A 25,714-nucleotide genomic window follows, 5' to 3' on the forward strand; every position below is an offset into this window, starting at 1 on the left:
TTGAGCGTCTTCAAGACGGGGATCACCCGGGCAGCGTCGGGAGTCAGCCCGGTGGGAATACCACCGCCCTCCCCCGGCTAGTGCCACCCAGCTGGGCAGGGCTTCGGGGCCAGGGCGGGAGGAGGCGGCCTGCTGGCGCCTGGGCTGGCACAGCCTCTGAGCAGGGAAGGCCACCCTGGCCTCGGACCACCCCCTGGAGGAGTGAGGGGGGGGCGCTGGAGCTTGCATCCTTCCCACCCTCTCTCATGCGCCCTGCAAGAGCCAGTCCCTGGATTCTGGGTGTGTGGGAGATGGTGTCAGGGAGGAAGCGCGCTTTCAGCCACCAGCTGCTGCAGCAATGTGCATACGCACACGCGCCGCGTATTCGCAGGACCGCGGCAGCGCACTCAGTGTGTACGGATGCCCTGACGGCGGCCAGCCTGTGCAAACCACAGCCCACACGCCACCGTCCCCAGAGAGCTGAGCCACAGCCCCGCACACGCCCCCGCTGGCTGTGTGAGCCAGGCACCGTGCTAGGCCCCGGAGCCACGGCACCAGTGAGACGGGCACCAGCTCCCCCGAGGCTGCTTCCTAATAGATATATTTGAAATCTAACTTTTGCACAGAAGCACTTATTTGCAGATGACAACGTGTGATGCCTGGAGTTCGCCGGAAGCAAAGGATGTGGGGAGTAAATACATTGGCCAGGGTTACCCATTGCTGAAGCTGACATACGGACACAAGGGAACCTACTAGTTTATTTTTGTGTTTGTTTGAAATATACATGTAGGGGACCCCCGGGTGGCTCACTGGTTTAGCGCCGCCTTCGGCCCAGGGCGTGATCCTGGAGTCCCAGGATCTAGTCCCACTTTGGGCTCCCTGCATGGAGCCTGCTTCTTCTCCCTCTGCCTGTGCCTCTGCCTCTGTGTGTGTCTGTCTCTCATGAATAAATAAATTTTTAAAAAAGAAATATACATGTATACAGTTATCAGTTGGTAATAAAAGGAAGAACATATGGCATGGCGAGGGGACCAGGACGGGGAAGACTCTAGATGGTCAGAGGCTTCTCCAAAGAGGTGACATCTTAAGCAACGGCCTGAATTAACTGAGGTTCGAAGCACAAAAACATCGGAGAGGAAGACCATTCCAAACCCAAAGGGCCGGCAAATGCAAAGGCCCTGAGGTATAAGCATGCTGGGCTTACGTGAGGAGTGGCCAGGAGTACAGCGGGTCTGGAATTCTGCGACCAAGGGACAGGGGTCCAAGGCGCCATCAGAACAGGCCCTTGAAGGCAGGAAGCCCTAGAGGTTCAAAGCAGGGTCAGACACGATTGGATTTAGAATAGTCTTTTTTTTTTTTCAAGATGTTATCGAAAGAGAGAGGGCACACACAAGTTGGGGGGAGGCGCAGAGGGAGAAGCAGACGCTCGGCTGAGCAGGAAGCCCAACGTGGGGCTCGGTCCCAGGACCCCGGGATCAGGGCCTGAGTCGAAGGCTGACACTTAATGGACTGAGCCCCCCAGGCGCCCCCAGAATACGGTCTTAAAAGATCACCCTGACCCCTGTTGAACCAGCAGGGGCTGGTCAGGAAAGCAGAACAGGTTGAAGGCCGCGGCAGTTGCCCAGACTGGCACGGCGGTGGCCTGGGCCCGGCACGGAGACGGTGACATGGGTCGCTTCGGAGGAGCTAACAAGGCTTTTCTCAGGGACGGACGTGGACTGTGAGAGAAAGGAGCTCAGCACGACTGCAAGTGTGGCCCTGAGCCTCAGGGCCAGGGGTGCGGCCTCTTCCACAGGGAGCACAGGGAAAAGCACACGTGGCTCAATGCCTGCGGGGACAGAGTTCCACCCGGGGACCCGCACACAAGTACGAGGCCACACAGTGCCCGGAGCTCAGCGGCCACAGGGCAGGTGCACACACTCTGGGATGCCAGGCACGGGCACAGACCCCACTCCCCCCGCCCACCCGACCCCACATGGCAGCCCCGGGCCAGGGTCCCCCATCCTCTTCAACGCAGCCTTGGCACTCCCCAGACCCCGTCCTAGCATTTCCCTACCCAGCCTCACTCTCGCCCCCCATGCTGGCCCCTCAAGCAAGGAGGCTCCTGACTCAGTTCCTTTGCAGACGCCTGCGTCTTGTGCTTGACCCCCACTCCTGGTTTATGTGCCCGGCCCTCTCCCCCATGGCCGATCCTGCTCCCACACTCCAGCCTGAGGCCCTACAGAAAATTATCAGTCAACAAATATTTGCTCGGCGCTCTCTGCGGGCCAAGCCCTCTGCCCTTCCACCTGCTGACCCGAAGGCACGCAGCCACTGCCGGCCAATACCTGCCACTCGCCGCTCGTCTCCGCGCTCCCCTCCATTCCCAGCACTCGTGCATCACTCCGAGGCAGGACAGCTGCCCCCAGCTTGCCCAGCCTGTCAGCCTTGGAAGGGCACGGCTCTGTGCCCAGGAAACCTCAGCCTCCGTGCGCTGAGCAGCCGCACGGCCTTGCACAGGTGACTCTGTGCCTCTGAGCCTCTGTGTGCTGGGAAACGTTGGCAGTCACTCTCACCTTGCAGGTACCTGGGGACAAGATAACTCAGGGGAGTCACTGAGCCCGACACCCAGCATGTAGTACCATGTAGCAGCCGTTCAGCGTGAGCCATCGTGCTGGGACCCCCCCGCCCCTTGCCAGCCTGTGTGGCTTTGAGGGTGCGGCCCACCCGGAGCAGCCCCGTGCCCACACTTGTGAACTCATGCCCCAGTATAATCGTGACAACCGTCAACATCAGTTGAGGAAAACTAAGACTGAGTAGTGGCCTTGCCTGAGGTCCCCGAATCTACCCAGGGAAGGCCTACCACGAACCTGCATCTCTTAACTCTCGGGCCATTCTCTCCTGCATACTCATGGTGTATGTGACAGCCAGTGAATGGCCCGATGGACTCCCCACCCCTGGACTGACAACTACCGTGACAGCCAGGAAGCCCCAAGGGGTCCGCTCCCCGTGAAGTCATGGTGGCACCACGGGGCAAGGCTCAAGGTCTGGAGGAGGTCAGGGGCCTAGTCCCCGGCCCAGCCCTGCCACCTACCCACAGTGTGGCCTTCGAGGGCTCACTCACTCAGTTTTCTCACTTATCAAGTGGGGTAACAGTACTCTCGGCCCAGCCTTTCTCTGGGGCTGCTCTAAGGCTCTGCTAAGAGGCTGGTATCCCAGCTCCTCCTTACTGAACACCTGCCACGTGCGGGCACTGTCCAGCCGATGTGTTTCGCTCACGTAATCCTCCTAACAGCCACCTGGAACTCCTGTTACAAATAGAGAAATGGAAACACGAAGCAATTAAGAAAATATTCCCAGAGCATCCCAAGTACATGTAAGGTAGGATTCGCACCAGGGCTCAGCCACTGCAGCCAATACCAGGGCCCTGCCTCTGGGTGGTGGAGAGAAAGGAAACAGGGGGCTTGTTGCTCTCTGGGGGCAGCAGGGCTGTCTAGTGGAGCTTCCCACTGCCCCTGCCCATCACATTCCTGCCAAAATAGCAGCAAGGGAGACCAGGTCAGCCCAGAAGAGGCTCCAGGTGCCTCCAGGAGGCCAAGTCCTACCTCAGGCACCAACAATTTGCCTCCCAGCTGGGGCGACCCTGACCTGGGTACTATCCTACACCAGCTCGGCCACTCTAGCACCTCCCTTGCAGGGCCCCATTTCCTGCTCTGTAAAATGATGTTGATAATCTCTTGCATGCAGACTGGTTGCGAAATACTCGCTGCCCAGTGTTTGCCGCGGTGCTGCGGGTGCTGAGAGAGTGTAGAAGCCCCAGAGGCTGGGAGATCCAGGAGCGGCCGGGACCTAGAGCCCCGAGGCGGCGGCCAGACCCCAGATGACAAAGGGTTGCAGAGGACCTCTAGAGCCTCCCAGAGCTTCTTGTGCTTGAGCGTGTGCTGGGGGCTATGGAATGCTGGCCATGAGTCCCAGGGGGACCACAGGCCACAGAAGGGACTTTTGGCAGTTCCCTGAGGTTCCCTGAGGTCTACAGGTATAGGGATGATTGAGGGGGGCCTATGTGCTCAAAACAGAACTAAGGCCAGACCCACAGAGGCGTCAGGATGGGGACCTAAGGAGCAGATGGTAGGATGAAAGAGAATAAGGGTACAATGGCCAAAGGGTCCAGTGCTAACCTAGGACTATGGTGGGTACCACAGGCCCCATGCCACGCTCCAGGAATCTGCAAGAACCCACAACAACATTTGCAGGGGGCAAAAAAAGAAAAAAAGTAGCAAGATACAAAAAGGAAAGACAAAATCAAAATTAATAAAATGTAAATATCTGTCAGACAAGGCATTGCCAAGTAACGAACCGAAGCCAACTGAAACAGGTGTATCTGAATAGCCTTTGAGGCGGAAAGCGGCACAGTTTCGTGTCTGTGTGTGACCGGCTGTGGGAGTCAGCCTCTAAAACTCAAAGAGCCGGAGCCCCGCCCACCCTCTCCAAATGTGCCATCCCCCCAAAACTTAAATGCACCCCCTAAGAAAGGAGGGGCCCCCAAACTGATTTGGGATTCCTCTTGAACCACGTGAGGCCGTGAGAACGCAACCCAGAAGTTCTGGTCAGTCGCAGAGAAATGAGGTGACGCCACTCACATACGTTCCTTTGTGAGGGGCGATCCCGGGTCAAGGCCGCGGCCACTGCGTAGGGCTGTAGTCAGCCTCTTCGTCCCTGGGGCGGCAGGACTCGCCCCACCCGCCAGCCCTCCGCGTTTGCCAGCCTTCCATTCCTTCACCTCCGGAGCAGAGCTCTTGCGGCCCCTTTCCATTCGGACCTAAGTGAGTCAATCGAGACTTTGAGGAAAGATGTCAGGGAGCTGGGTTCGAGTCCAGCTCCGCCCTGTCTCACTGTGTGATCATGGGTCAGGCCTATCCCCGCCCCCAGCCCAGCCTCAGTCCTTTCATCTGTAAAATGGAACAATGATGCCTACCAGGGCTGCCAGGAGGACCAAAAAGGCTTTTTCAACAGCCCAGACTACACTGGGGCTTGACTAACAAAACAGAAGAACCAAGGGGGAAAAAAAGGTTTGTGTTAAACCATCCTGAACCCTGGGACCAGGCTGCACGACGGGCCCTGCTGAGCTCCATCTGGGGGAGGCAATTGTCATCTCTCTCCACGGCTTTCGCCAGGGCTCCTTGTCGCCAGCCCAGCCCCCGGAGCCATCCTGGAGCAGAACTGGAATGGAAGCAGACTGGGGGGGTTGGGGACAAGCGGGCTTGGCTCCTGGAGGCCTGAGTCAGCGGGCAGGCAGGCAGGGCGGGCCCGGTCCTCGCATGCTTGGGGAGGAGATGGTGCAGGAATGTTCCTCCCGCCCAGGCCTGGGCCTGCCCACTGTGTCCTGGCTCCTGCTCACACGGACGCCGCGGCCTCAGCTCTGGCTGGACAGACCGGAGCTGCATGAGCTTTGTTGGGTGGTTCAGCCAGGGGCCTGCCGAGGCAGTGGGGACTGGCCCTGGGACCGGCTGCAGAGTTCCCGGGAGCTGGGCTCAGGCCCTTCAACATCCTCTGGCCTCACTGGGTGACATACCAACTGCCACCTCTCCCTGGACCTCAGGTTCCCCGCCTGGACAGTGCCAGTGGCAGATGATGGCTGATGCCAGGAGGTGCTACAGGTGCAGGCTAGAAGCAGGTCCACGTGTGACACATTTGCTATGAGCATGTGTGACTTGTGGCTGTGCATCTGAGTGTGTGTGTGTGTGCCACTCTGTGCAGGTAGACCGGGACAAGGTCATGAGTGAGGACACAGTGTGACCAGTGAAGGGATGACACGTGTGTGGACGGTGCCATGGCAGGGAGTGCACTCTCTGAGCATAGGACTGTGCCTCTGAGTACAGACGGCCAGGTGTGGCCTATGTCCCCCTGCAGGGTGTGTGGCTGCATGTGGCTGTGCCAGCTTGGGGCTGGGTGGCCCTCTCTGTGACCATGTGGACGTGTGGAGGGCAGTACAGCGGTGCCACCGGATGGAGGAGTGGCACTGAGTAGGCTCTGGGGCGACCCAGCTGCCGGCCACCCCTCCGGTCGTGGTGCAGCCGTAGCAGGTGGCACGATGCCCCCCCGCCCCGGGCGCCCGGGCTGCCTTCTGTCCCCGCCCCCTCGTGTGGCCACAAAGCAGACTCCTTCCACAGCTGGGCCAGGACTGGGCATCAGAGATTCGGGTCACCTCCACCCCAGGTCCCGATACTGCCCCAGGCAGGAAGAGGCCATGCTTTCCACCCCTTGGAGCTGAGGGGGGCGGGGTGCTGGAGGCTGCGGGGCCTGCTCAGCCCGGAACACCCGCCTGGCAAGCGGGGAGGCAGCCAGCAGGCCCGCCGTGGCCGGGATGCCCCGCACACCCCTCCAGAGGGGCCCCAGCCAGCTGCCCCTGAGACCTGCAGCAACCCCAGGGGACGGCGCCGACGCGGGAGCCTGCCCCAGGCTGCACGGCCCCGATGCCACAGACCCGGCCAGTCCCCAGACTTCACTTCGAGACTCTTCTCCTAGGCCGCCAGCCCTCCTGCATAAAGTGTCAGACCACCTCCCTCACCTGAGGCTGGAGCCCGGGCAGTGCCCCCTGTCCCCCCAGGAAGGGACACGAGAGGGCAACACCACTCCCAGGGGACTGTCCAGGTGCTACGGGATACGCAAGCCATGCCCAGCACCCCTCAGCCCTCCGTGAGGAGACTGCCCCACCAGGAGGAGGGCCGCAGAAGGCCACCTGGAGGCCAGAGCGGAGGAGAGGTTCGGGCAGGAAGGTCCTTGGGTGGGTGGGTGGGTGGAAAATAAAGGAAGGAGGGCTGGGAGGAGGGAGGGGAATTCCACAGAAAGTCCCAAAGCTGACCTAATTTTGACCCAGGGCCAAGGCCCTGTTCCAGAAGGTCCTCTGAGGATGCTCTGCCCTGAACCGGGAGGCTTGGCGGCCCTTCCCCACCGCACCCGCCGTTCCTCAGCCTGCTCGCTGCTCCAGGCCCTGGCCCCAGGCCTGGTCACCGCGTCCTCTGACGCCCAGATCCTGCCAGCCCTACCCTCCACCGGCCCCCCTGGCCCCGAAAGACAGCCAAGGTTTTCCCAGCTACCCCTCCCTCCCGCGCGGGAACGGGCTCCCGCCCATCCTAACTGGGACCCCGTTGAGGGCCCGGCTTGCGGGGAGGGGTTCTCCTCAGTCTCCATCACAGAAGCCACCAGGAACTGGGTGCCCTGGACCGCCTGGGGAAGAACATGGGCTCTGAGCCCCTCCCACCTCTCCTGGAGCAGGGCTTTCCTGGGGGCCCCTGCCCAGGGAGAAGAGCCCCGTTGGGGAGACTGTCCTGGAGCCTGGCCTCCGCGCTCTTGCTCAGCAGCCCTCGAACTCCCAGCAGGACTCCACCCATATGAGACTGAGTGAGGGCTGGGAAGGATGTGTCCAGCCGGGGTCCACCTCCAGCTCCCCAGCTAGCACCTGCCAGAAGCACAGTCCCCCCCACCCAAGTTCAGAGGTTTTGTGCTCACCGAGACCTCATGGTCTAATAGCTCCCAGGGACACTCAGGATTTCATCCTTCCCCCCACCCTAAATCCCTTTGGGATCCAAACAAACAAAAAAAGCCATGCTGTTGTTGTCTTCATTGCAAAAGGTTTATCAAGAAAACAAGAAAGAAAAAAGATTGAAGCAGCAGGAGCCAGGAGTGGCCATGACCTCCTTGGGAGGCCAGCAGTGGCACCTGTCAGTTCCCCCAAGCCCGGTGGCCCACACCCTGGCCTGGGGGGTGGGGATCAGCCCCCTTAAGGATGTAAACATGGGTGGGAGACAGCACACGCTGGCTGGGGAGGGAGCTGGGGCTGACATCACAGTGAGGCTGGCCATGGGCGTATGGGCCCAGGACTACTGGGGCAGTGGGCAAGCCAGACCCTGTCCTTTTCCCTTGACCTTCCCTCTGTGCAATAGGAAGGATCCCAGGATTCACTGGGGCCAAGGACCTTGGAAGCCTGGAGCCCGAGCCTGCTCGGAATGTGGAGAGCTGTTGCTGGTGAACTCAAATATCTGGTAACTTCTGGGTGTCCTCTCCAGAAAGGTGCCACCGGGGTCCTGGGGTCAGTGGCTTGTCTCAGCACCTTGAGCCCAGGGAAAAGATGCTGCATGGTCCCTAACCAAGGGCGAGTGGAGGCTCAGCAGGTGCAGGGGAGTTGGGAGGGAGTTGGCTCGCAGCTCCTCCTGGGGGGACAAGGTGAGGCAGGGACAGGGACATGGGTGGAAGATTCCTTCCCTCTACGAGGCCACAATCCCCACCAAGGGGCATCATGCTGACTTGGGGAGATAAGGGAGAGAAGAGGGGGTGTTTTCATGTCTTCACACACCATTCCTCTCCTCTGAATGCCCCCACTCCCCTGCACCCAATCTACTGTCCCCCTTCACTGTCAGGCAGGTCCTTGTCATTCTCCAAGACACTATGCACATGTACCTACTGTCTGGAGCCTTCCCTGGCCAGCGGAATGAGTGGCTCTTTCTTTACGCTTCCAGGAGGCCTTTATTTATCATCAGTCCCTGCATCTTGCCCTTGTCTGTTTCTGTGTCGGAGCCCACCTTGACTCCCTGAGGGCAGGCATATCGCAGCCCTGTTACCCAGCATGTGACACAGGGCCGAGCGGGCCCCGGGACCTACTGAGTGAGCGAGGGGGTGGCGGCCAGGCGAGCGAGTACTGTGGGTTCTAGGGGAGGCTAAGACCATGGCCTGGCCTCAAGCGACTGATCAGCAGCCCAGGCCTCGGCCTAGAAGGTTCCCAACCCCGATCTCACCCCTGCCGTGCCCCTACCTCAAAGGGCTGAGGGACTTCCCCAGGGGGACCCATGACTCCTCCAAAGCCTGCCCCAACCCTCCCAGCCTACTAGTTGTGGGAGGTCTAGAGAGCAGAGTGCACTGCAGCGACCAGGCCCGGGTGCAGGGTGGGGGCCGGGTACACATGATCAGAGGTTGTCATACATGCGCAGCGTCTTCTCCAGCTGCTGGCCTACCCGCTGGTAGAAGAGGATCTGCTGGCGCAGGTAGTTCTGCATCATGTGCTTGAAGTCGAGTTCACGGCGCTGGTGGAAGTGGTTCATTTCGGCCTGCAGGGCGAAGCCCACCACGCGGCAGCGCCTACGAATGCCATCTGCCTCGTCCTGCGCCATGCGGCCTTCGTCACTCATGCGTTGGCTCTCCTTCACCTTGGCGAAGGCGCCTGGCACAGGTACAGTGAAGGAGGACAAGGGAAGTTAGGGCTCTGGTCTCCCGCATTTGCGCCCTCTACCCTCCGTGAGCCCCCTCGGTAACAGCTGCCTGGATGTCTCCACCAGGACATCCCCCAGCCCTCACCTTTGGCACTCCTCCCTCCCAACCCGGGGCACTGCCAGCAGCCCACAACCGCAGCCCGTCACTGCCCTGCGGGCTGACCCGAGGTCCAGGACGGGGCTGCCCTTCCCCAACCCAGGCCTTGGCTCTCACACTGGCTCCTAATCAGCTCAGACATCAGCTCCTCCAGAAAGCCTTCCTGAGCCCCCTCTGCACGGGGTACGTCCCGTGTTCCCGGGGCCTCCACCCGCCCCAGCTCTTACCAGCCTGCGGTTGCTCTGCCTGCCTGCCTGCTCTGGCCTGTGAGCTCAAGGCCTGCAGTGCCCGGACCAGGCCTAGCCCACAGGAGAGCGAGGACCGCGTCTGCCCAGCTGATTCACCCCGTTCCCCACTGCCCTGCTGCAACAGGCCCCCAAGGGGCTCCCGCTCAGGCCTAGCCTCTGAGAGCCGCCCCACAGTACCTAAAGGACAGCCACCCCAGGCACCCAAAGCTCCAGACCCTCCCTGGCCGCCTGCTGCCTGCAGACTGAGGTCCCCGCCTGCCTGCCTAGCCGGGGGCCCTCCGCAGGCTGCCCGTGCACCCCTCCCACACCGACCCCACGTTCGTCAGACTCGCCCTGTGCCTCCCGCCACATCTCAGCCTGCTAGGTCTCTATGATGCATGATTTAAGGCCCCCAGCCAGACTCAGGCCCCTCCTCCACACGAGAGCCCCCTGCAGTGCCCCTACCCAGCCCCTCGCCACAGTGCCCCCACCCCCATTACACTGCTGATTCTGAAACAGCACCTGCTATCCTCCTTTGTGTGGGTATCCCCACGAACAGGTCTGCCCCTCCTCACACCAGGCGAAAGGGACCGAGGGGGCCCGGTAACAAGCGGGTGACAGATGGGGGGCGGAGGACGATCCTGGGCAGGGGACCCAATTTAGAAGAGTCTGAATGAATCAGCAAGCAGTTGGTGAATGGATTTCAGCTCTGCACTAACAGGCACTTGACTGACTGCATCGAAGGCAGTGGGCGCCACTGCCGGGAGGGGGGGGCAGCTTGCCTGCGTCGGGCAGGAGCTCCTGGCGGGCTGTAGGGACCCCACTGCGCAAAGCGGAGAGAGGCCGTAGGAAGGCGGGGCGAGCCAGACGACACCCCCCAACAGCGCGGCGGGGCCTTCAAGATGTGCCCCTTCTACTCTCACTCAAGGTGTCCGATGCGTTCAAGATCCTTTTCTTGGTCATTTACGGTGCCAGGCCCAGGGCTCTACATGTTGGAAATAACTCCCGAGGCCTTTAGAAGGAGCAGAACCCATAATGGCCAGCAAGTGCTCAGCTAGGGCCTAACGGGGGCATCTGGGGCAGACAGACTTGAGTCTGCGGACTCTCCAGGGCCGCTCACACAGCTCTCAAGAGAGCTCTGCACTCACCAGCTCTGCACCCACACAGTCCTGCCGCCTTCCTCAAACCACCTCCTGCCTCCTGTTTCATCCCAACTGCCCAGGTCTGGGCAGCAAGAGAGATCAGCCCAAGGCCCAGCACGAGGACCTAACAAGAGACTTCAGGGCTAAAGAGGTCCTAAAGGCCAGACGCCCACCCCCCACCTTGTACAGAGAAAACTGAGGCCCCGTCCGGGAAGGCCTGCCTAGGGACCCCTAGCCTCCGCCGTGCCCCATACACAGGGGATGCCTGGGGCAGAGGTAACCCTCCACAGCTGGGGGGCAGATACCATGCCTACTGCATGGAGCCCATGCCAGGTCACCCAGGTCACCCTATTTGTGTGGGGCCCCCAGATAATGGAAAGAACCTACTTGAAGGGGAGCCACTAACTAGCTTGGATTCCATCTGCCTAAAAACTCTGGGTGCGGTGGGGATGGATCTGTATCCAAGAGGGCTTTTCTGGCTTGGAAGAAGGAAAGGCTCCTTTGTTGATGAGGAAACAGAGGCCCAGATAATAGAAGTGAACCTATTGCAACTGCTAGGTATCCACAGACAGGCAGGGGGCCAGGGACAGGGGATAGAAGCTGTGGGGGGCGGGGGAAAGCGGAGGTCCCACCCTGCTCCTCATCACCTCTCCACCCTGTGACTCAGATCTGGGGCTGGGACCAGCTAACACTAACGTACCCCAGAGACAGGCTGGGAGTCAGGGCTCAGGCCTGTCCAGCACCCCCCCTAACACTCTGTGTAGGACTCGACCTGAGAGCTCAGGACCCAAAGGAGCCTCGGCCCTGGCAGGTGTCCTATAGACTGGATCCTAGGAACCAGGAAAGGAGGTTGGTGCCCCAGAGTCCCAGGCATATTCCCTAAGCTCAATCCATCTTGTCCCTCCCTCTCTGAGGTCAGGGGTGAGAAGTCTGAGTCCTGGCCCCAGCTGTGTCACCTGCAGCAAGCCACTGCTCCTGCCCGGGCTAGAGGTCACCCAGCTGTCAAATGGGACAGGCTAGACCAGGTCTGATGTTGCTGGCAACTGCTCTCAGTGCGACAGTGCTTCTGAGTCTCCATATCTGGAACACAGGACGATGGTGCCGCCCGCCCTATAGCGTAGTTAAGGTTCCCTCGAGCTCATCTGTATGGAGTACTTAAGACAGCACCTGATGGAATAAGGGCCCAAGATGCTACAGGTGACGTGTGCAGACTGCTTCTCAGTCACGGCAAGCACCAGCTGGTAGTGGCTGGTTAAGGTTCTCTTTGCTTACGGAAGTCTAGGAGGGGAGGTGGAGGGAGGATGAGACGATGGCCCAGAGCACAGAGTTCAGACCCACTTGTCCCCCAGGCAAGCACTGGTCCTGCAGGGGACATTGTGCCTTGGCCAGCCTGGGAGTCCCATGGCCACTGCAGATGCGTTCTGCGGCCCTGGGCTGCTACCAGCCCACCAGGCCTGCCAGCCGAGTTAGTGGTGCCAGGGCACCCAGCCTCCCTCGTCTCTTCCGTGCATCTGTCCCTTGGGAAGCTCCTCACCCCATCTGTCTGGCACAGCTGTGCAGTCAGACACCCCTGGGCCCCAGTTCCTGCCCATCATCCCACCTCACTGCACCCCATAAAATGCAGGGAACCAAAAAATAAAAAATAAAAAAAATAAAAAAATAAAATGCAGAGAACCATGGTCATTCCCCTGCCCTGGCTGGCTCTCAGGGTGGGCCCTGGACGCACACCGTTTCCCTTTGTCCTAGGGTGACTATTCCTGGGGCCCCTGGCACCCCCAAGACTGGTGACTTCTACAATCCCTCTTCTCCGAGGAGACCCCCAGACTGAGCTCCAGGCATGGTGCTGGCGGACAGACTGTGGCTTCATCTTGGTGCCAAGCCGACTCCGTGATCCACCTTACCAAGGGGGACCCTGAGGCGTAAGAGCCCCTTGGTCATCTCAGGGGCGGCATCTGCCCGGACCGGCCTCCTGGCCCCACCGAAGCCTCCCGCCTCCTTCCTCCCACGGCCACCGCCACACACTTGCCATCTTTCAGGCGTCTGGACGGACAGACAGAACTTTGGAGACCCGAGGCCCAACTTCCCCGCTCCTTCCTCCAAGGAAGGGCTCCCGCACACAGCCAGCCCGCAGCCCTGCAGCCCCCATCCGGCCAGGACCCCCAGACCCGCCGGCTTTGCGTCCGCCAGAGGCCCAGCCGCAGGCCTGCAGTGGCCACGCCAGGTGCGGGGACCGCGAGCCCCGGTGGGGAGGGGCTCTGGGGGGGAGCGGCCCGGGGGGGCCCTTGGGGGGGTGGCCCTCAGGGTGGGGGGGCGGCCCTGTGGGGGGGACCCCCCTCTGCCAGCGAGGACACAGCAGCCCACGGGACCGCCGGCCGCTCCGGGGAAGCCTCAGGGGGGATGTCGCAGCTCTGTGTCCGCCAGAGTCAGAAGGGCCGCGGCCTCACTTCTTCCCCAGCAAGGCAACCCTGGGGGCCCCCGGGCCGGCACCTTCTACCCCCGCGCGCCCCGCTTCCTGCCACCACCCACAGAAACACGCCATCCAAGCTGGTTGAACCAGCTTTCCCAGGCCCCGCACACTTCCGCCCGGCACACACCTGTCGGCACACACCTGTCACACCGGCCAGCGGGCAGGCCACCCCGCGTACCCCGCCCAGAGCTCGGGGAGCTCTAATGCATCACTCGGTCTCACCAGATCCCCCCAGGAGTCTCCCTCATGGGAGCGCACCCGCTCTCCCCTCCCTTGTTTTCTAGATCAGGAAACCAAGGCCCGGAGAGGGGAAGGCGCTTCCCAGGAGTGCACAGCAAACAGGGGACACAGCCAAAACTCAACGCAGGGCTGGTGTCTCCTGAGGCTGAAAGAAGAGGGAAAGGAGGACAGGAACATGGAGGTGAGATAAAAGGGCAGGGAAGGGAAGGAGGAAGAGAAGGCGAGGGGAGAAAGGAGCCTGGGAGATGGAGAATTCTAGAAGGCACCCTCCTGGTAAAGAAGAGGAGGGCTGGCTTACTCCCGGCTCTCCTGCACACCGAGGCAGCCGGTGGCATCTGCTGTCCCCCCAGGCTCAGTCCAGAGTCTGCCTCCATGCCCCACCCAGAGGAAAACTCTGCGTGAAGCCAGGCCTGACCTCAGGGCCTAGGGGCCAGGGAGCCAGCCCCACGCCCTACAGGGCCCTGCAGCCCCGGGGAGGACCACACCTCTCTCCTGACATCTGCCCTGCCTGTTGTACCCGGGACTCAGCCACCTGCCAGGTCCGTCCCTAACTCACTGCTCAGGCAAGAGAAGCCAGGTTCAGGAAGGGGGGGGAGTTGGATGGGCCAGGAGGGTAGTGCCCCGAACCCTCATTCCTCCCCTGGACGAGCCTGGGCACCCCTAGGTGACCCAGGATGAGTCACTTCCCTGGCGGTTCCTTGACAGCCCAACAGTGACAGACAGAGGCCCATCCTGCCTCTGCCCCCATGGACAGGGCGGGGGGTGGGGGTGGGGGGCCTGAGAACTGAAAACCAGCTGGGCTTGGGAATTAGCCAACACGGATGGACGTGTTCTCATGTCCTCGGGGAGGCGCAGGAGGAAGGGACAGTCTCAGCCAGGACACGGCCTCCCTGTGCAGCCACCCTTCTGTGGACACCAGCTCCTTCATCTGCAAAATGGGGACGGGAGCCTCCTGCACACAGATAGGGTGTAGGGTGGGAAGAACAGGCTCCGAAGCCACCAGGAGCTTCAGAGGAGTGGGAAGACAGGCCGCACTCTGTGCTCCTGTTATCTGTGTCCATGTCCCCCACGGGCCTGTGGGCTTTTCAAGAGCAAGGCCTGGACCCCAGTCATCTCCGTGTTCCCAGACTCACGCTCAGCGCGTAATGCGTAGATGAGCAAATGAGACAGACGGGAAACATGAACAACGCACAAAGAAACAGACAACAAAAGGTAAAGCAGCGAGCACCGTGAGGCCAGGGACCAGAGCCGCCCTCGACAGCACCCGGGCACCTAGACTAGCAGCTGCCGGGTAGCAGGTGCCCGACACACGGGGGGACGAACGAACGAACGAATGAGGCAGGAAGACTAGATGGGCTGCCCCCTGCCCTCGGCCATCCTCACATCCCTCACACTCCGCAAGGGTGTCCCGCCCACGGTGGCTCTTACCTTTCTGCAGGTGGATGATGTCAGGGAAATTTGAGAGCAGGCCCTGGTAGAGAGACAGCGTGTCGAGCATCTGGAAGAGGTCATTCTTGGGCTGCTCGGCGAACATCTCACCCACAGCTTCATAGGTGCGGCCCGTGTGAGAAATGGCGCTGTTGAGAGCCTCAGAGCTGAAGGGGGGGTCCATCTGGAAGGCATGACTGATGGCCTGGAAGGCATTGCCCAGCTTCTGGAACTCCTTGCGGAAGCCCCCCACATGCTTGCGCACCAGCTCCGACGCCACGGTGCTGAGCTGCAGCACGCTGTCGTCCATCTTCTTGCTGAAGGCCTTGAAGGTGTCCACACGGTCCTCCACATCTTGCAGGTCCTGGTGCTCCGTGGGGATCTGGAAGGTGAGCAGGAAGCTGGCACCCACCATCTCATCCTTCTCTGCCCTGCGCTTGCCCATCTTCCACTGCTTGGCGTCCAGGCAGCTGAGGAAATGCTGGAAGCCCTCATACTGGGACAGCACTGGGTGGCTCGTCATGTGGTCCATCCAGAGGATGAGCCGGCGCTTCCGCTTCTCGATGAAGTCTTCCTCAAAGCGGCCTGTGGCCTGCTTCTCCGGCAGGTGGGGCACCGAGATGACCGTGAACTTGTGCAGCAGGCGGTTGTAAAGCCAGTCAAAGTGTTTGTAGCGCCGGTAGACTGGCGAGCCGGCGTGGGTAGGCGTGAGCTTGTAGGAGATGTAGCTTTTGATGCCCTTGAATTTGGTCTGTTTGGTGGGGTCCTCCACTGAGCAGGCAAACGGGTGGGGGTTGGCCTTCCACTGGGGGCCACGAGGGCCCATTTCAATGGAGTACGTCTCCGCAATCTTGGCCATCATGGGCACATCACCCAGGATGAAGGCCTCCACTCCGGAGCGAACAAAGCACGAGAAGCGGTTGAGGTTGCGCCCCACCACACTGCCGCGCTTGGCAGACGCCAGGCTGTCCTGCCGCTCCAGGGCCGGCTTGGGCCGGAAGGCCATGTGCTGGCTGGGGTAGGCACCGGGGTACGAGAGGTTGAGAGGGGGGTGCCCGTTGGTGCCCAGCCCGCCAGCCCGAGGCTCCTCCACCACTGTGCATCCATCGTCCCAGTCATCCCAGTCATCATCATCGTCCTCCTCGAAGCTGCCCTGGTGGGAGAGGAAGCCGCTGCCCCCCGCGCTCCTGGAAGGGCTGGCCACGCCGGAGCCGGAGCCGTCATACGAGCTCACCTGGGTGCCCAGAGGGCCTGGGCTGCCGCGGTAGTCGGCAGGGCTGGAGCTGGCGCCGCAGTGGATGATCTCCACGTAGGAGGCAGGGAAGAGCCCGGTCTCGCCGCGGCTGTTCTGGCCCTGCAGCCAGCCGTCCAGCGAGGTCTCACTGAAGATGACCAGGTCCTCGTCCTGATGGATGGTGATTTCCTCCTTGTTCTCGCTGCGGAAGTCGTAGAGGGCTCGGCCTTTCAGCGCCATGGCTGGCCCAGCGGGAGAGGGAGGAGGGCCGGGTCCTGGCCAGGACGGAGCCGCGCCAGCCGCTCAGGCCTATCGCAGCAGCTCAGTCTCTTAGCTCCGGAGCTGGGGTCTTGGCACCCCTAGATGCTGGGTAGCCTCCCCCTATTCAACGCGATGTCCTTGGCCCTTCGCCTGCCCTATTAAGTCTCCGACATACTCCTGCGGGCAGGGAGGGCTCATGTCCATGGTCCTCCTCCCCTCCTCCCCGGCAGCCCAGACCCGGCACCCTCTCCTTCCTCCCACTTGTAGAAGAAAAGTCAAGTGACTCGGAGAAATCAGCTCGGAGAGGGCAAGAACTTGACACTTTGCACTGGAACAATGTTCTGAAATAGAAGCGAATCACCCCGAGGCCGCCGCTCCAGAAACCCAGGCAGCTCTGGCTCCCGGCTCCTGGCTTCTCCGCCCGCTGGGAGGCTCTCACATTCCTCTGCAGATCTGCTCCTTCCTCCTTCCTCTTCCTCCTCCTGAGCCACTGGGCTTTCAAAAAACCAGAAAATCCAAGAGGAGCATGGAGAAAACAGCAGCCTCTTGAATCCAGTCCAAGGGTGGATGTGTCCGGCTTCACAACGAGCCGGGCGGGGGGGAAACAAGCGCTGAGGCTTACACAACAGGCCGCCACCTCGGCGACCCCGGCGCCCTCCCCGCCCGAGCGCCGACTCCGAGGACGGAGGGGGCGCGACGAGGCGCCCCGGCACTTCTGGCCACCAGCTGAGCGGCCTCTTTTGTCCGCCCGGCTCCTCAGCACTTGCGGGCCCGCTCGGAGTCCGAGCCCGGCCCGGGGTCGCCCCGCCGCGGGAGTCCGAGGGCGCGCCCCGGGGCCGGCAGTGCGCGGGGTCGGCTGGCGCTCCGGGTCCGCGCGGCCGGGGTCTCGGGGCGCGGCGGGGCCACTGCCCGGCCCGTGCCCCCGCCCGCCTCCGCGTCGCGCGCCCGCGGCCCCTCGGCGCCGCCAGCGAGGACCCAGCTCCAAAACAACAGAGAAAAGGGATTCCGGGAGGCGGCGTCCGGAGAGAGGAGGGAAGAGCCGAGGGGGCGGCGCGGGGTGGGGAGAGGCGGGAGGGAGGAGCGGCGGCCGGGACTCGGGCGAACTCCGCGGCGCTTCGGCCCGGCTCCGCCCCGCCCGCCGGCCCCCGCGCCCGCCCCGACCCGCCGAGGTTAGCGGCCCGAGCGCCTGGAGCACCCACCCCGCGGGGGCCCCTCGCCCGAGCGCCCGGAGCACCCCCACCCCGCGGGGACCCCCTCCCCCCCGGCCCCCCGCGCTCGCACTCGCTCCCCGACCCGCCGAGGTTAGGGGCCCGAGCCTCCAGGAGCCCCCCGCGCGGGGACCCCTCGCCGGGGCGCCTAGAGTCCCCCCCGCCGCCGCCTCGCCCCCGGGGCTCCGTCACCCGCCGCCTTCCCCTCGACGCAGTGGAGGAAAAGTCCGAAAGTTTGCAAAGTGAGGGCTGGCGGGGAGGCCGCGGCGGCCGAGCCCCAGGGAGGGGCCGAGGGAGGGCGCCCGGACCGCCGCCGCCGCCGCTCTCCCGTCCCCCGGCCCCTCCACCCCCACTCGGGCGAGACTGGGCGAAACTGGGCCGGGGCGCAGCCTGGGGATCGCTGCGGGGGCGGGCGGGGTGAGCTAGCCCCCGAGCTAGCAGCGCCCTCTGGGAAGAAGCTTGAGGCTCCGATCCCGTAGCCACCAGGCTGGAAGCACCCCTGCCGCGGGAGACCTCCTTTGGAGGGAAGGACAAGACCCTAGGTATGTAGCCACAGGGGACAAGCTTGGGCACGCCCGGGTTCCGGGGTGCCCTGTGCCGCCCGGGGACTGGATTTTCTGTGGCGTGAGCAGCGAGCAGAGCAAGGGGGCAGGGTGGTGTGCATAGGCCTGCAGACAGGCAAGGGGCACTGGAGCCTTGGTCAGCCCACCTGGAGCACTCTGGGCACTGGGTGCCAGGTGCCACGCTCAGCCCTGGGGATTAGGACACAACCCGCAGGAGTGTGCCCTCGGGTGTGCAGCCGCCCCCCCCCCCCCCCCCCGGTGATTTAACTGTCCTGGGTGGAGCTCATGCATTCAGTCGTGCACTCAAGGGAGGTTCACAGAGTTATCATTCTCTATCAGGCCCCCTGGGCTACAAAGATAAGTAAGATGTTATCCCTACCTTCCAGAAGTCAGGAGAGGTAGGCAGCTAACTCCCTACTCAGCGGGACCAGTGCCACGAAATGTGCCTGGGAGGGCACCTATCCCAGCCTGGGTGGAGCAAGGACCAAGGAAGGCTTCCCGGAAGAGGAGGTGCCTGAGGTGAGACGGAGGCTTTAGCCCCTACTCCTCTTCCAGGCCTTGCCCTGGAGCCTTGTTCTAGCTAGAACTTCCTTCCTCCTCATTCTGACTTTTCCTACTTGTTGCGGATTAGCTGGCGCAAGGGGGAGCTGCTAAACATGGGCGCCTTCGGCTGTTGGGAGGGGTATAAGGCTCCAAAACCCAATTTCACTGGCGCAGCCATTAGATCCAACTCCCTCTGCAGGGCTGACATGTGACCTGAATAAAGGCTTAGGTACAAACCTCAGAAGGCCAGGTTTTAAAGCTTTATTTGTAATTGTAGTTGACATACAATATTATATTAGCGTCAGGTGTTCAACATAGGGATCGGACAATCACATATGTTACCGAATGCTCACCGTGGTGGGGTAGTTACCAGGCCAGGTATTCAATTGCACACAGAAATGCGACTGTCAGGCAGACCTGAATTTTTGCACCAACGGATCACGGCAGGCTGGGCCACCCCTTAGGAAGCCCAGCTACCAGGTTTGCTCAGTGGACCCCAGTGCTCATCTCGTTGTGTGCCCTCCTTAATACCCGTCACCCAGTTACCCCATTCCCCCACCTACCCCCTCTTCTGCAACCCTTTGTTTCCTAGAGTTAGGAGTCTTTCATGGTTTGTCTTCCTCTCAAATTTTCCCCACTCAGTCCCCCCCCCCCCCCCGCCAAAACCCCATGAGAGGATGAGGAGATGGTGTAACAAGTCTTTCAGCCAAGAAACCCTGAGATCTCATCCTCCACGACAGGGCCAGCCCTGATTCTAAGCATTTGGGTCATCGTCCTCCTCCTCCAACCAGAGCTGGAGTAGGTCTCCCCCAGCTACTTTTGGGACACCCCTTCTCTGTGATCTCTCCTCATTCACATAGCCTCTGCCCAAGCTGAGCCTAACAGCAACTGTGATGTTAGTGCCACACACTGTTGTACACATTTTACCTTTATTAGCTCCCTTAATACAATCGATAGGACTTCTGCTCACCCAGCCAGGATCCCAGTCCAGCCACCACCCTGATGGCCTTTAGTTGGCTCCCAAACACCTCAGCCACACATTCACAGACCAACCATCTTGGGCTTTCTCCCACATGTGTTCTGGGTGGGTTTTTCTAACTCTTAGGAGCCATACTTATTTCCAGGTTCTTGGGGAAAATTCTCTTGAGCCTCTCAGACATTTCCACCCAGTACCAGCATCTTCCATTCCCTCCCTTCCAGTGACCCTCTTCAAGTCTAGGGGTAACACAGCCCCCAAGTTGCTAGTCTCAGGAAACAGCACTAATCTTTGTGGTTTCCCTATACCCTGCCCATTCCCTTAGGACAAAGTCTCTTTATTCAATTCTCCTTACATTATTCTTTTTTTTTTTCCTTACATTATTCTAATTGAAGTGTGTTCTCTCTTTCCTGCCTGGGCCCTGACTCATGCTCGGCAAACAGCATCCATTCTCCATCCAAGTGCCCAACTTTCCTCCTTTAAGAAAAGAGTAAGCAAGGGAGAGCTGCAGCCAGTGGCTTCCAGTCTGACCCCACTGGTGGCAAAATGGGTACAGTGCAATACATGCACATGAGATGATGAGAGCCTGAGACAGTACAGGGTACTGGCTGGAGAGAAGTAAATATGGGAGTTATGGAAGTAGAATAGACTGGAATGGCATCCAACAAGCTGTGGGTACTGAGGAAAGAGTCAACCCACATCTTTAAAAAATAGATTCTCCACTCTAGTTCCCCCCACCAACTACTGCCCCATTTCTTTGCAGGCATGAGCAAAATTCCTCAAAATAGCCATCTATACTAGCTGCCTGAAATTTCTTTCCTCCCTTTCTCTTCTTAAACCCCTCAAGCCAGTCTTGCACCCTCACACTCCACTGAAACTATTATTATTAATTTTTTTTTAGATTTTATTTATTCATGAGAGACACAGAGAGAGACAGACAGAGACACAGGCAGAGGGAGAAGCAGGCTCCATGCAGGGAGCCCGACATGGGACTCGATCCTGGGACTCCAAGATCATGCCCTGGGCTGAAGGCGGCGCGAAACCGCTGAGCCACCGCTGCCCAACTGAAACTATTATTATCAAGGTCAAAGTCATTAATGACCTAATGGTTATTCTCAGTTCCCCTCTTACTCAACCTCTCAGTACCATATGACCAGGTTGAGGACTCCTTCCCCCTGGATACACTTTCTTCACTTCCACTGGGGAAACCATACTCTCCTGGTTTCCCTTCTACCTCATTAGTTCATCTTCCTCTCTCCAATAATTTGTAACACTATAGACTACAGAAAGTGGTCCACTTGTCTATCATATTCGCTATTTTGATGACCTCACCCAGACTCATGGCTTGACATACCATCTCTCTACCAATAACAACTCAATTTTTTATTTTAATCTCCAGCCTAGGCCTTTATCTAGAATTCCAGGCTCAAATGGCTTTCTCTTTGACATCTCCCCTAGGATGTCTAATAGACACCTCCAACCCAATATGTCCCAAGCAATACCAGATACTGTCCCCCAAACCTGTTCTACTTGGCAGCCTTCCCTACTTGAGTGATGAGAAGTTTCTACCACTTGCTCACGCCAAAAACTGGAGCCGTCCTTGACTCTCATCATTTGTGGGACTCCTCTCACATCAGATTCTTGCTACTGTGGAGCACCTGGGTGGCTCAGTGGTTGAGTGTCTGCCTTTGGTTCAGGTCATGATCCCCGGGTCCTAGGATTGAGTCCTGCATTGGGCTCCCCAGAGGGAGCCTGCTTCTCCCTCTGTCTACATCTCTGCCTCTTTCTGTGCCTCTCATGAATAAATAAATAAAATCATAAAAAAAAAAAAAAGATTCTTCTCTCCTGGTCCCAGCTACTGTCTTTCTCACCCAGATCACTGCAACAGCTTCCTAATGATATGTTTCCACCCCTGCCTCCTGACAGTCTATTCTCAACATGGCAGTCAGAGTGATCTATTTAAAACATAAGTTATGGGACGCCTGGATGGCTCAGCGGTTGAGCATCTGCCTTCGGCTCAGGGTGTGATTCCAGGATCCAGGATCAAGTCCTACATCGGGCTCATTTCGGGGAGCCTGCCTCTCCCTCTGCCTGTGTCTCTGCCTCTGTGTCTCTCATGAATAAATAAAAAATCTTAAAAAAGCAACAAAAAAAGTAAGTTAAATGTCAATCCTCTGCTCAAAACCATTCAATATCTTCATCTCACAAACATAAAAACCAAAGTCCTTAATTACTCAAAGGTCTATGAATTTCTGTCATCAGAACCCCCTTTCCTCCCCTCCTAGCCCACTGCTCCAACCAAGACGGCTCTGTTACTCTTCTGATATGCTGGGCACATTCCTGTCTTTTTTTTTTTTTTAAGATTATTTATTCATGATAGACACAGAGAGAGACAGAAACACAGGTAGAGGAAGAAGCAGGCTCCATGCAGGAAGCCCGACGTGGGACTGGATCCCGGGACTCCAGGATCACGCCCTGGGCTGACGGTGGCGCTAAATCGCTGAGCCACCTGGGCTGCCCCACATTCCTGTCTTAAGGCATTTGTAGACTGTGTCTCTTTCGGAAATACTCTCTCCCTAGATATCTACATGGCTAAATCCCTATAAAATATCACCTTCTCAATAAAACCTACCCTGACATGCCCTATTTAAAACTACAGCCCTTCATCAGCCTAAGCTCTCCTATATCCTGCTCAGTTTTGTTTCATAACATTTATCACTTGCTAACACATATGGTTTAGTTTTTACTGTTTATTGTCTGGGGAGAAGGAAGTTAACCAAGAGTCCTACTGCAGACATGCTGAGCAAAGGCTGAGGATGGAGTGAGGCTGGGGGGACTATGAAGGGTGGGGATGCAGTGCAAGCTGGGAGAAGATATTTGTTCTATATATAACTGGTTAAGGATTAATATCCATAATACATAAAGAACATCTTCAAATCAATTAGGAAAAAAGAGGAAATTGTATTAGTTTTCTATTGCTGCTGTAACAAATTACCAGAAACTTGGGTGGCTTAAAGCAACACGGGTTTATTGTTTTACAGAAATCCAAACTGGATCTCAAGACTATGTTCTGAAGGCTCTAAGGAAAAATTTGTTTCCTTGCCTTTTCCAGCTACTAGAGGCTGCCCACACTCCTCTGCTTTGGGTTCCCCGTCATCTTCAAAGCTCCTTCTCACATATTCAGATTTCTGCTTTCATCATCTATCTCCTCTGATTCCTGTGCCTCCCTTTTTCACTTATAAGGACACTTATGACAACATGAGACCCACCGAGATAACTGAGCATATTCTCACCATTTCTTTTTTTAAAAATGTTTTATTTATTTATTCATGAGAGACACACACAGAGAGGCAGAGACACAGGCAGAGACACAGGCAGAGGGAGAAGCAGGCTCCATGCAGGGAGTCCAACGTGGGACTCGATTCGGGGTCTCCAGGATCATGCCCTGGGCTGAAGGCGGCGCTAAGCCGCTGAACCCACTCAGGTGTCTGTATTCTTGCCATTTCAAAATCTTTAATTTAACCACATCTGCAAAATCGGTGTGTATACATGTATACAAATTACCTGGGGAATCTTGTTAAGCAGTGGCTGTCATTCTGTGGGTCAGGAATCGGCCTAAAATACTGCATTTCCAAAAAGCTCTGTGCCGGTCTACTGGCTCCAGTTTGAAATAAGAAGGTTCTCAACGTATTTAGAGATGCATATGCAATGATAAAACTTTTTTTTTTCTTTTTAAGCAAAAGGGGAAAATGAACACAAAAATCCAGGTACATAGATACCATTACCTCTGGCTGAAGAAGTGGCCGGAGTAGGTCGATGGAAGTGGTCCTGGTGACATTTTTCTTAAGCTGGCTGTTGGGTTCCTAAGTATCCTCATTATACTTTGTAACTTAATATGTATAACGTACACTGACATGTATCATTTCCCACATAGTAAGTATCGTACTTAAATGGACAAAACTAAAAATGATCAGCGAGGAAGCTAGGTGGCGTCAAAGGCCCAGGCAAACAGACGGGTTCGTGTATGGACTTACAGACCGAAGGAGCCGAAGAGCGTTGAATGTATTCAGCTCGGTGTCGGGTGACCAGAAGTCCACCCGGTCGGGCTAATTCGAGTGAGCTCGGGGTGTGTACTTGAATCCAGGTTTCTCGGACCTGCTAGGTTAGGTTCGATGAGTCACCTGGCACATCTGCTAATACAGCTTTCGGGGAGGCCTCTGTGAGGGCGAGGAAGCGGCCGGGCAGTCGGGGTTCCCTGCAGGCTCGCCAGCGTCGGGCCCCCCTAGACCGGGCGTCACCGGGTAGCTCCGAGCAGCTGGAGCACCGCGGCCACCCGGAGCACCGGGAGGACCGCGACTGCCGGGAGCACCGAGAGCATCGGGGGCATCGCGACGACCGGGAGGACTACGAGCACCGGGAGCATCGCGGCCACCGGAAGCACCGGGAGGACCGCGGCCGCCGGGAGCATCGAGGCCACCGGGAGGACCGCGGCCGCCGGGAGCATCGCGGCCACCGGGAGCACCGAGAGCGCCGCGCAGCCCGCCGAACCAGCACAGCCGTCACCTGTCTCCGCCCGGCCTGACCTCAGCTTCCCGGAGCGGACTCACCTGGGAGACTCTAACAGGCATAAGTCTGAGTGGGACTGAACGACTGCTGCACTGGGGATACAGTCCTCGTGACTGAACACCACGAGGAGGTTTAAAACAAAACAAAAAAAAGATCGAAAAGAAGAGCACCTGCCCGGGCCGCGGCCGCGCCAGCCGCCGCACCGCCAGCACCTCGGCCCTACTTCCGGCAACGCGGGAAGCAACGCGAGATAGTGACGTGGCTGGGGGGCGTGGCTCCAGCCTGACCAATGGGGGCGGAGGGCGTGGCCCGAGGCCGTCCTCTCATTGGGCCGGCCTTGGCGGAAGTCGCGCGGGCGCTCGGCGGCGCCGTCGAGGCGTCGGCTTTGGAGGCGCCGGGAGCCGCCATCATGGTGCGGAAGCTGAAGTTCCACGAGCAGAAGCTGCTGAAGCAGGTGGACTTCCTGAACTGGGAGGCCACCGACCACAACCTGCACGAGCTGCGCGTGCTGCGGCGGTACCGGCTGCAGCGGCGGGAGGACTACACGCGCTACAACCAGCTGAGCCGGGCGGTGCGCGAGCTGGCGCGGCGTCTGCGCGACCTCCCCGAGCGAGACCCGTTCCGCGCGCGCGCCTCGGCCGCGCTGCTGGACAAGCTGTACGCCCTCGGCCTGGTGCCCACGCGCGGCTCGCTCGCGCTCTGCGACTCGGTCACCGCCTCGGCCTTCTGCCGCCGCCGCCTGCCCACCGTGCTGCTGAAGCTGCGCATGGCGCAGCACCTCCAGGCCGCCGTGGCCTTCGTGGAGCAGGGCCACGTGCGCGTGGGCCCCGACGTGGTCACCGACCCCGCCTTCCTCGTCACGCGCAGCATGGAGGACTTCGTCACCTGGGTGGACTCGTCCCGGATCCGGCGCCACGTGCTGGAGTACAACGAGGAGCGCGACGACTTCGACCTGGAGGCCTAGCGCCGTCCCTCCCCGGGGCGCTCCCCCCCGCCGCCCTCCGACGCCTTCCCGCTGCTCGACCCCTTTTGATTCGAGTACTCGCTCTTGTTGGGGGTTGAGCTGCGCACGGACCCTGGAGAATTCGAGCTCGAGTTTGCAGAAGATGCGGGGCGGGGATGGGTTGGTGCGCTGTGCGCCCTCGCGCGCGGAGAGAAGCCGTCCCAATGCCAGTAAAGGGCCCAGCCGCTCGGAGCGTGCACCTTTGTGTCTGTCTGGCTTTCTCGTACGGGCTCACATCTGGGTTCACATCTGGGCTCCTTGGCTCGAGAACCCAGTAGGGAAGAGCGGAGTTAGCGACCTGCCCGTGAGCGAGGCCGGCCCCCGGGGTGGGGGGTGGGGAGGGCGCCTGCGGAGGTTGCGGCAGATTCATCCTGGCACTAATCCCTTGCTCGCAATGACTGTCTTGGCCGAGCTCTTCCCCACAGGACTTCCTGTTGATACTCCAGCCCCAGGAAGTAACCGTGTTAGAGGGCTGCAGTGTTTGCTCTTGGCTCGCCCAAGGAAATAATCACCCTGTAGCTTGGCCAGCTAGCGGTTA

General features: G+C 59.5%; 3 protein-coding genes across 4 annotated transcripts; 2 read left to right on the forward strand and 1 right to left on the reverse strand.

Moving 5' to 3' along the window:
* Positions 1-1,999: 1,999 nt before the first annotated feature.
* On the reverse strand, positions 2,000-17,227 carry SNX33 (sorting nexin 33). 2 transcript variants are annotated; one of them, XM_055319691.1, is made up of 5 exons: positions 14,823-17,227; positions 8,967-9,172; positions 4,599-4,777; positions 3,189-3,266; positions 2,000-2,545 (listed from the first exon to the last, which is right to left on the reverse strand). In XM_055319691.1, exons 1-5 carry the CDS (start codon positions 16,294-16,296, stop codon positions 2,401-2,403), a joined length of 2,082 nt encoding a protein of 693 aa, XP_055175666.1. In that variant the 5' UTR covers positions 16,297-17,227; the 3' UTR covers positions 2,000-2,400. The 2 variants fall into 2 exon arrangements, with proteins under 2 accessions (XP_055175666.1, XP_055175667.1); XM_055319692.1 differs by lacking the exons at positions 2,000-2,545; positions 3,189-3,266; positions 4,599-4,777 and having other exon boundaries at positions 7,568-9,172; positions 14,823-17,214.
* Positions 16,295-18,593, forward strand: LOC129506158 (translation initiation factor IF-2-like). Its single transcript, XM_055319611.1, has 3 exons — positions 16,295-16,381; positions 16,668-18,067; positions 18,475-18,593. Exons 1-2 carry the CDS (start codon positions 16,295-16,297, stop codon positions 17,769-17,771), a joined length of 1,191 nt encoding a protein of 396 aa, XP_055175586.1. The 3' UTR covers positions 17,772-18,067; positions 18,475-18,593.
* Positions 18,533-25,373, forward strand: IMP3 (IMP U3 small nucleolar ribonucleoprotein 3). The gene is made up of 2 exons (XM_055319693.1): positions 18,533-18,607; positions 23,542-25,373. Exon 2 carries the CDS (start codon positions 24,463-24,465, stop codon positions 25,135-25,137), a length of 675 nt encoding a protein of 224 aa, XP_055175668.1. The 5' UTR covers positions 18,533-18,607; positions 23,542-24,462; the 3' UTR covers positions 25,138-25,373.
* The last annotated feature ends 341 nt before the right edge of the window (positions 25,374-25,714 follow it).

The sequence above is a fragment of the Nyctereutes procyonoides genome, unplaced genomic scaffold, assembly GCF_905146905.1.
Source record: "Nyctereutes procyonoides isolate TBG_1078 unplaced genomic scaffold, NYPRO_anot_genome, whole genome shotgun sequence".
Classification (NCBI taxonomy): domain Eukaryota; kingdom Metazoa; phylum Chordata; class Mammalia; order Carnivora; family Canidae; genus Nyctereutes; species Nyctereutes procyonoides.

Coding starts and splice junctions, on each gene's coding strand:
- LOC129506158 (XM_055319611.1), top strand. CDS start 16,295: ATGGCTGGCCCAGCGGGAGAGGGAGGAGGGCCGGGTCCTGGCCAGGAC. Junction 16,382..16,667: donor AGGCCTATCGCAGCAGCTCA/GTCTCTTAGCTC, acceptor GTTCTGAAATAG/AAGCGAATCACCCCGAGGCC.
- SNX33 (XM_055319691.1), bottom strand. CDS start 16,296: ATGGCGCTGAAAGGCCGAGCCCTCTACGACTTCCGCAGCGAGAACAAG. Junction 9,173..14,822: donor CATCATCCACCTGCAGAAAG/GTAAGAGCCACC, acceptor TACCTGTGCCAG/GCGCCTTCGCCAAGGTGAAG. Junction 2,546..3,188: donor CCGCACGTGGCAGGTGTTCA/GTAAGGAGGAGC, acceptor TCTTGTCCCCAG/GTACCTGCAAGGTGAGAGTG.
- IMP3 (XM_055319693.1), top strand. CDS start 24,463: ATGGGGGCGGAGGGCGTGGCCCGAGGCCGTCCTCTCATTGGGCCGGCC.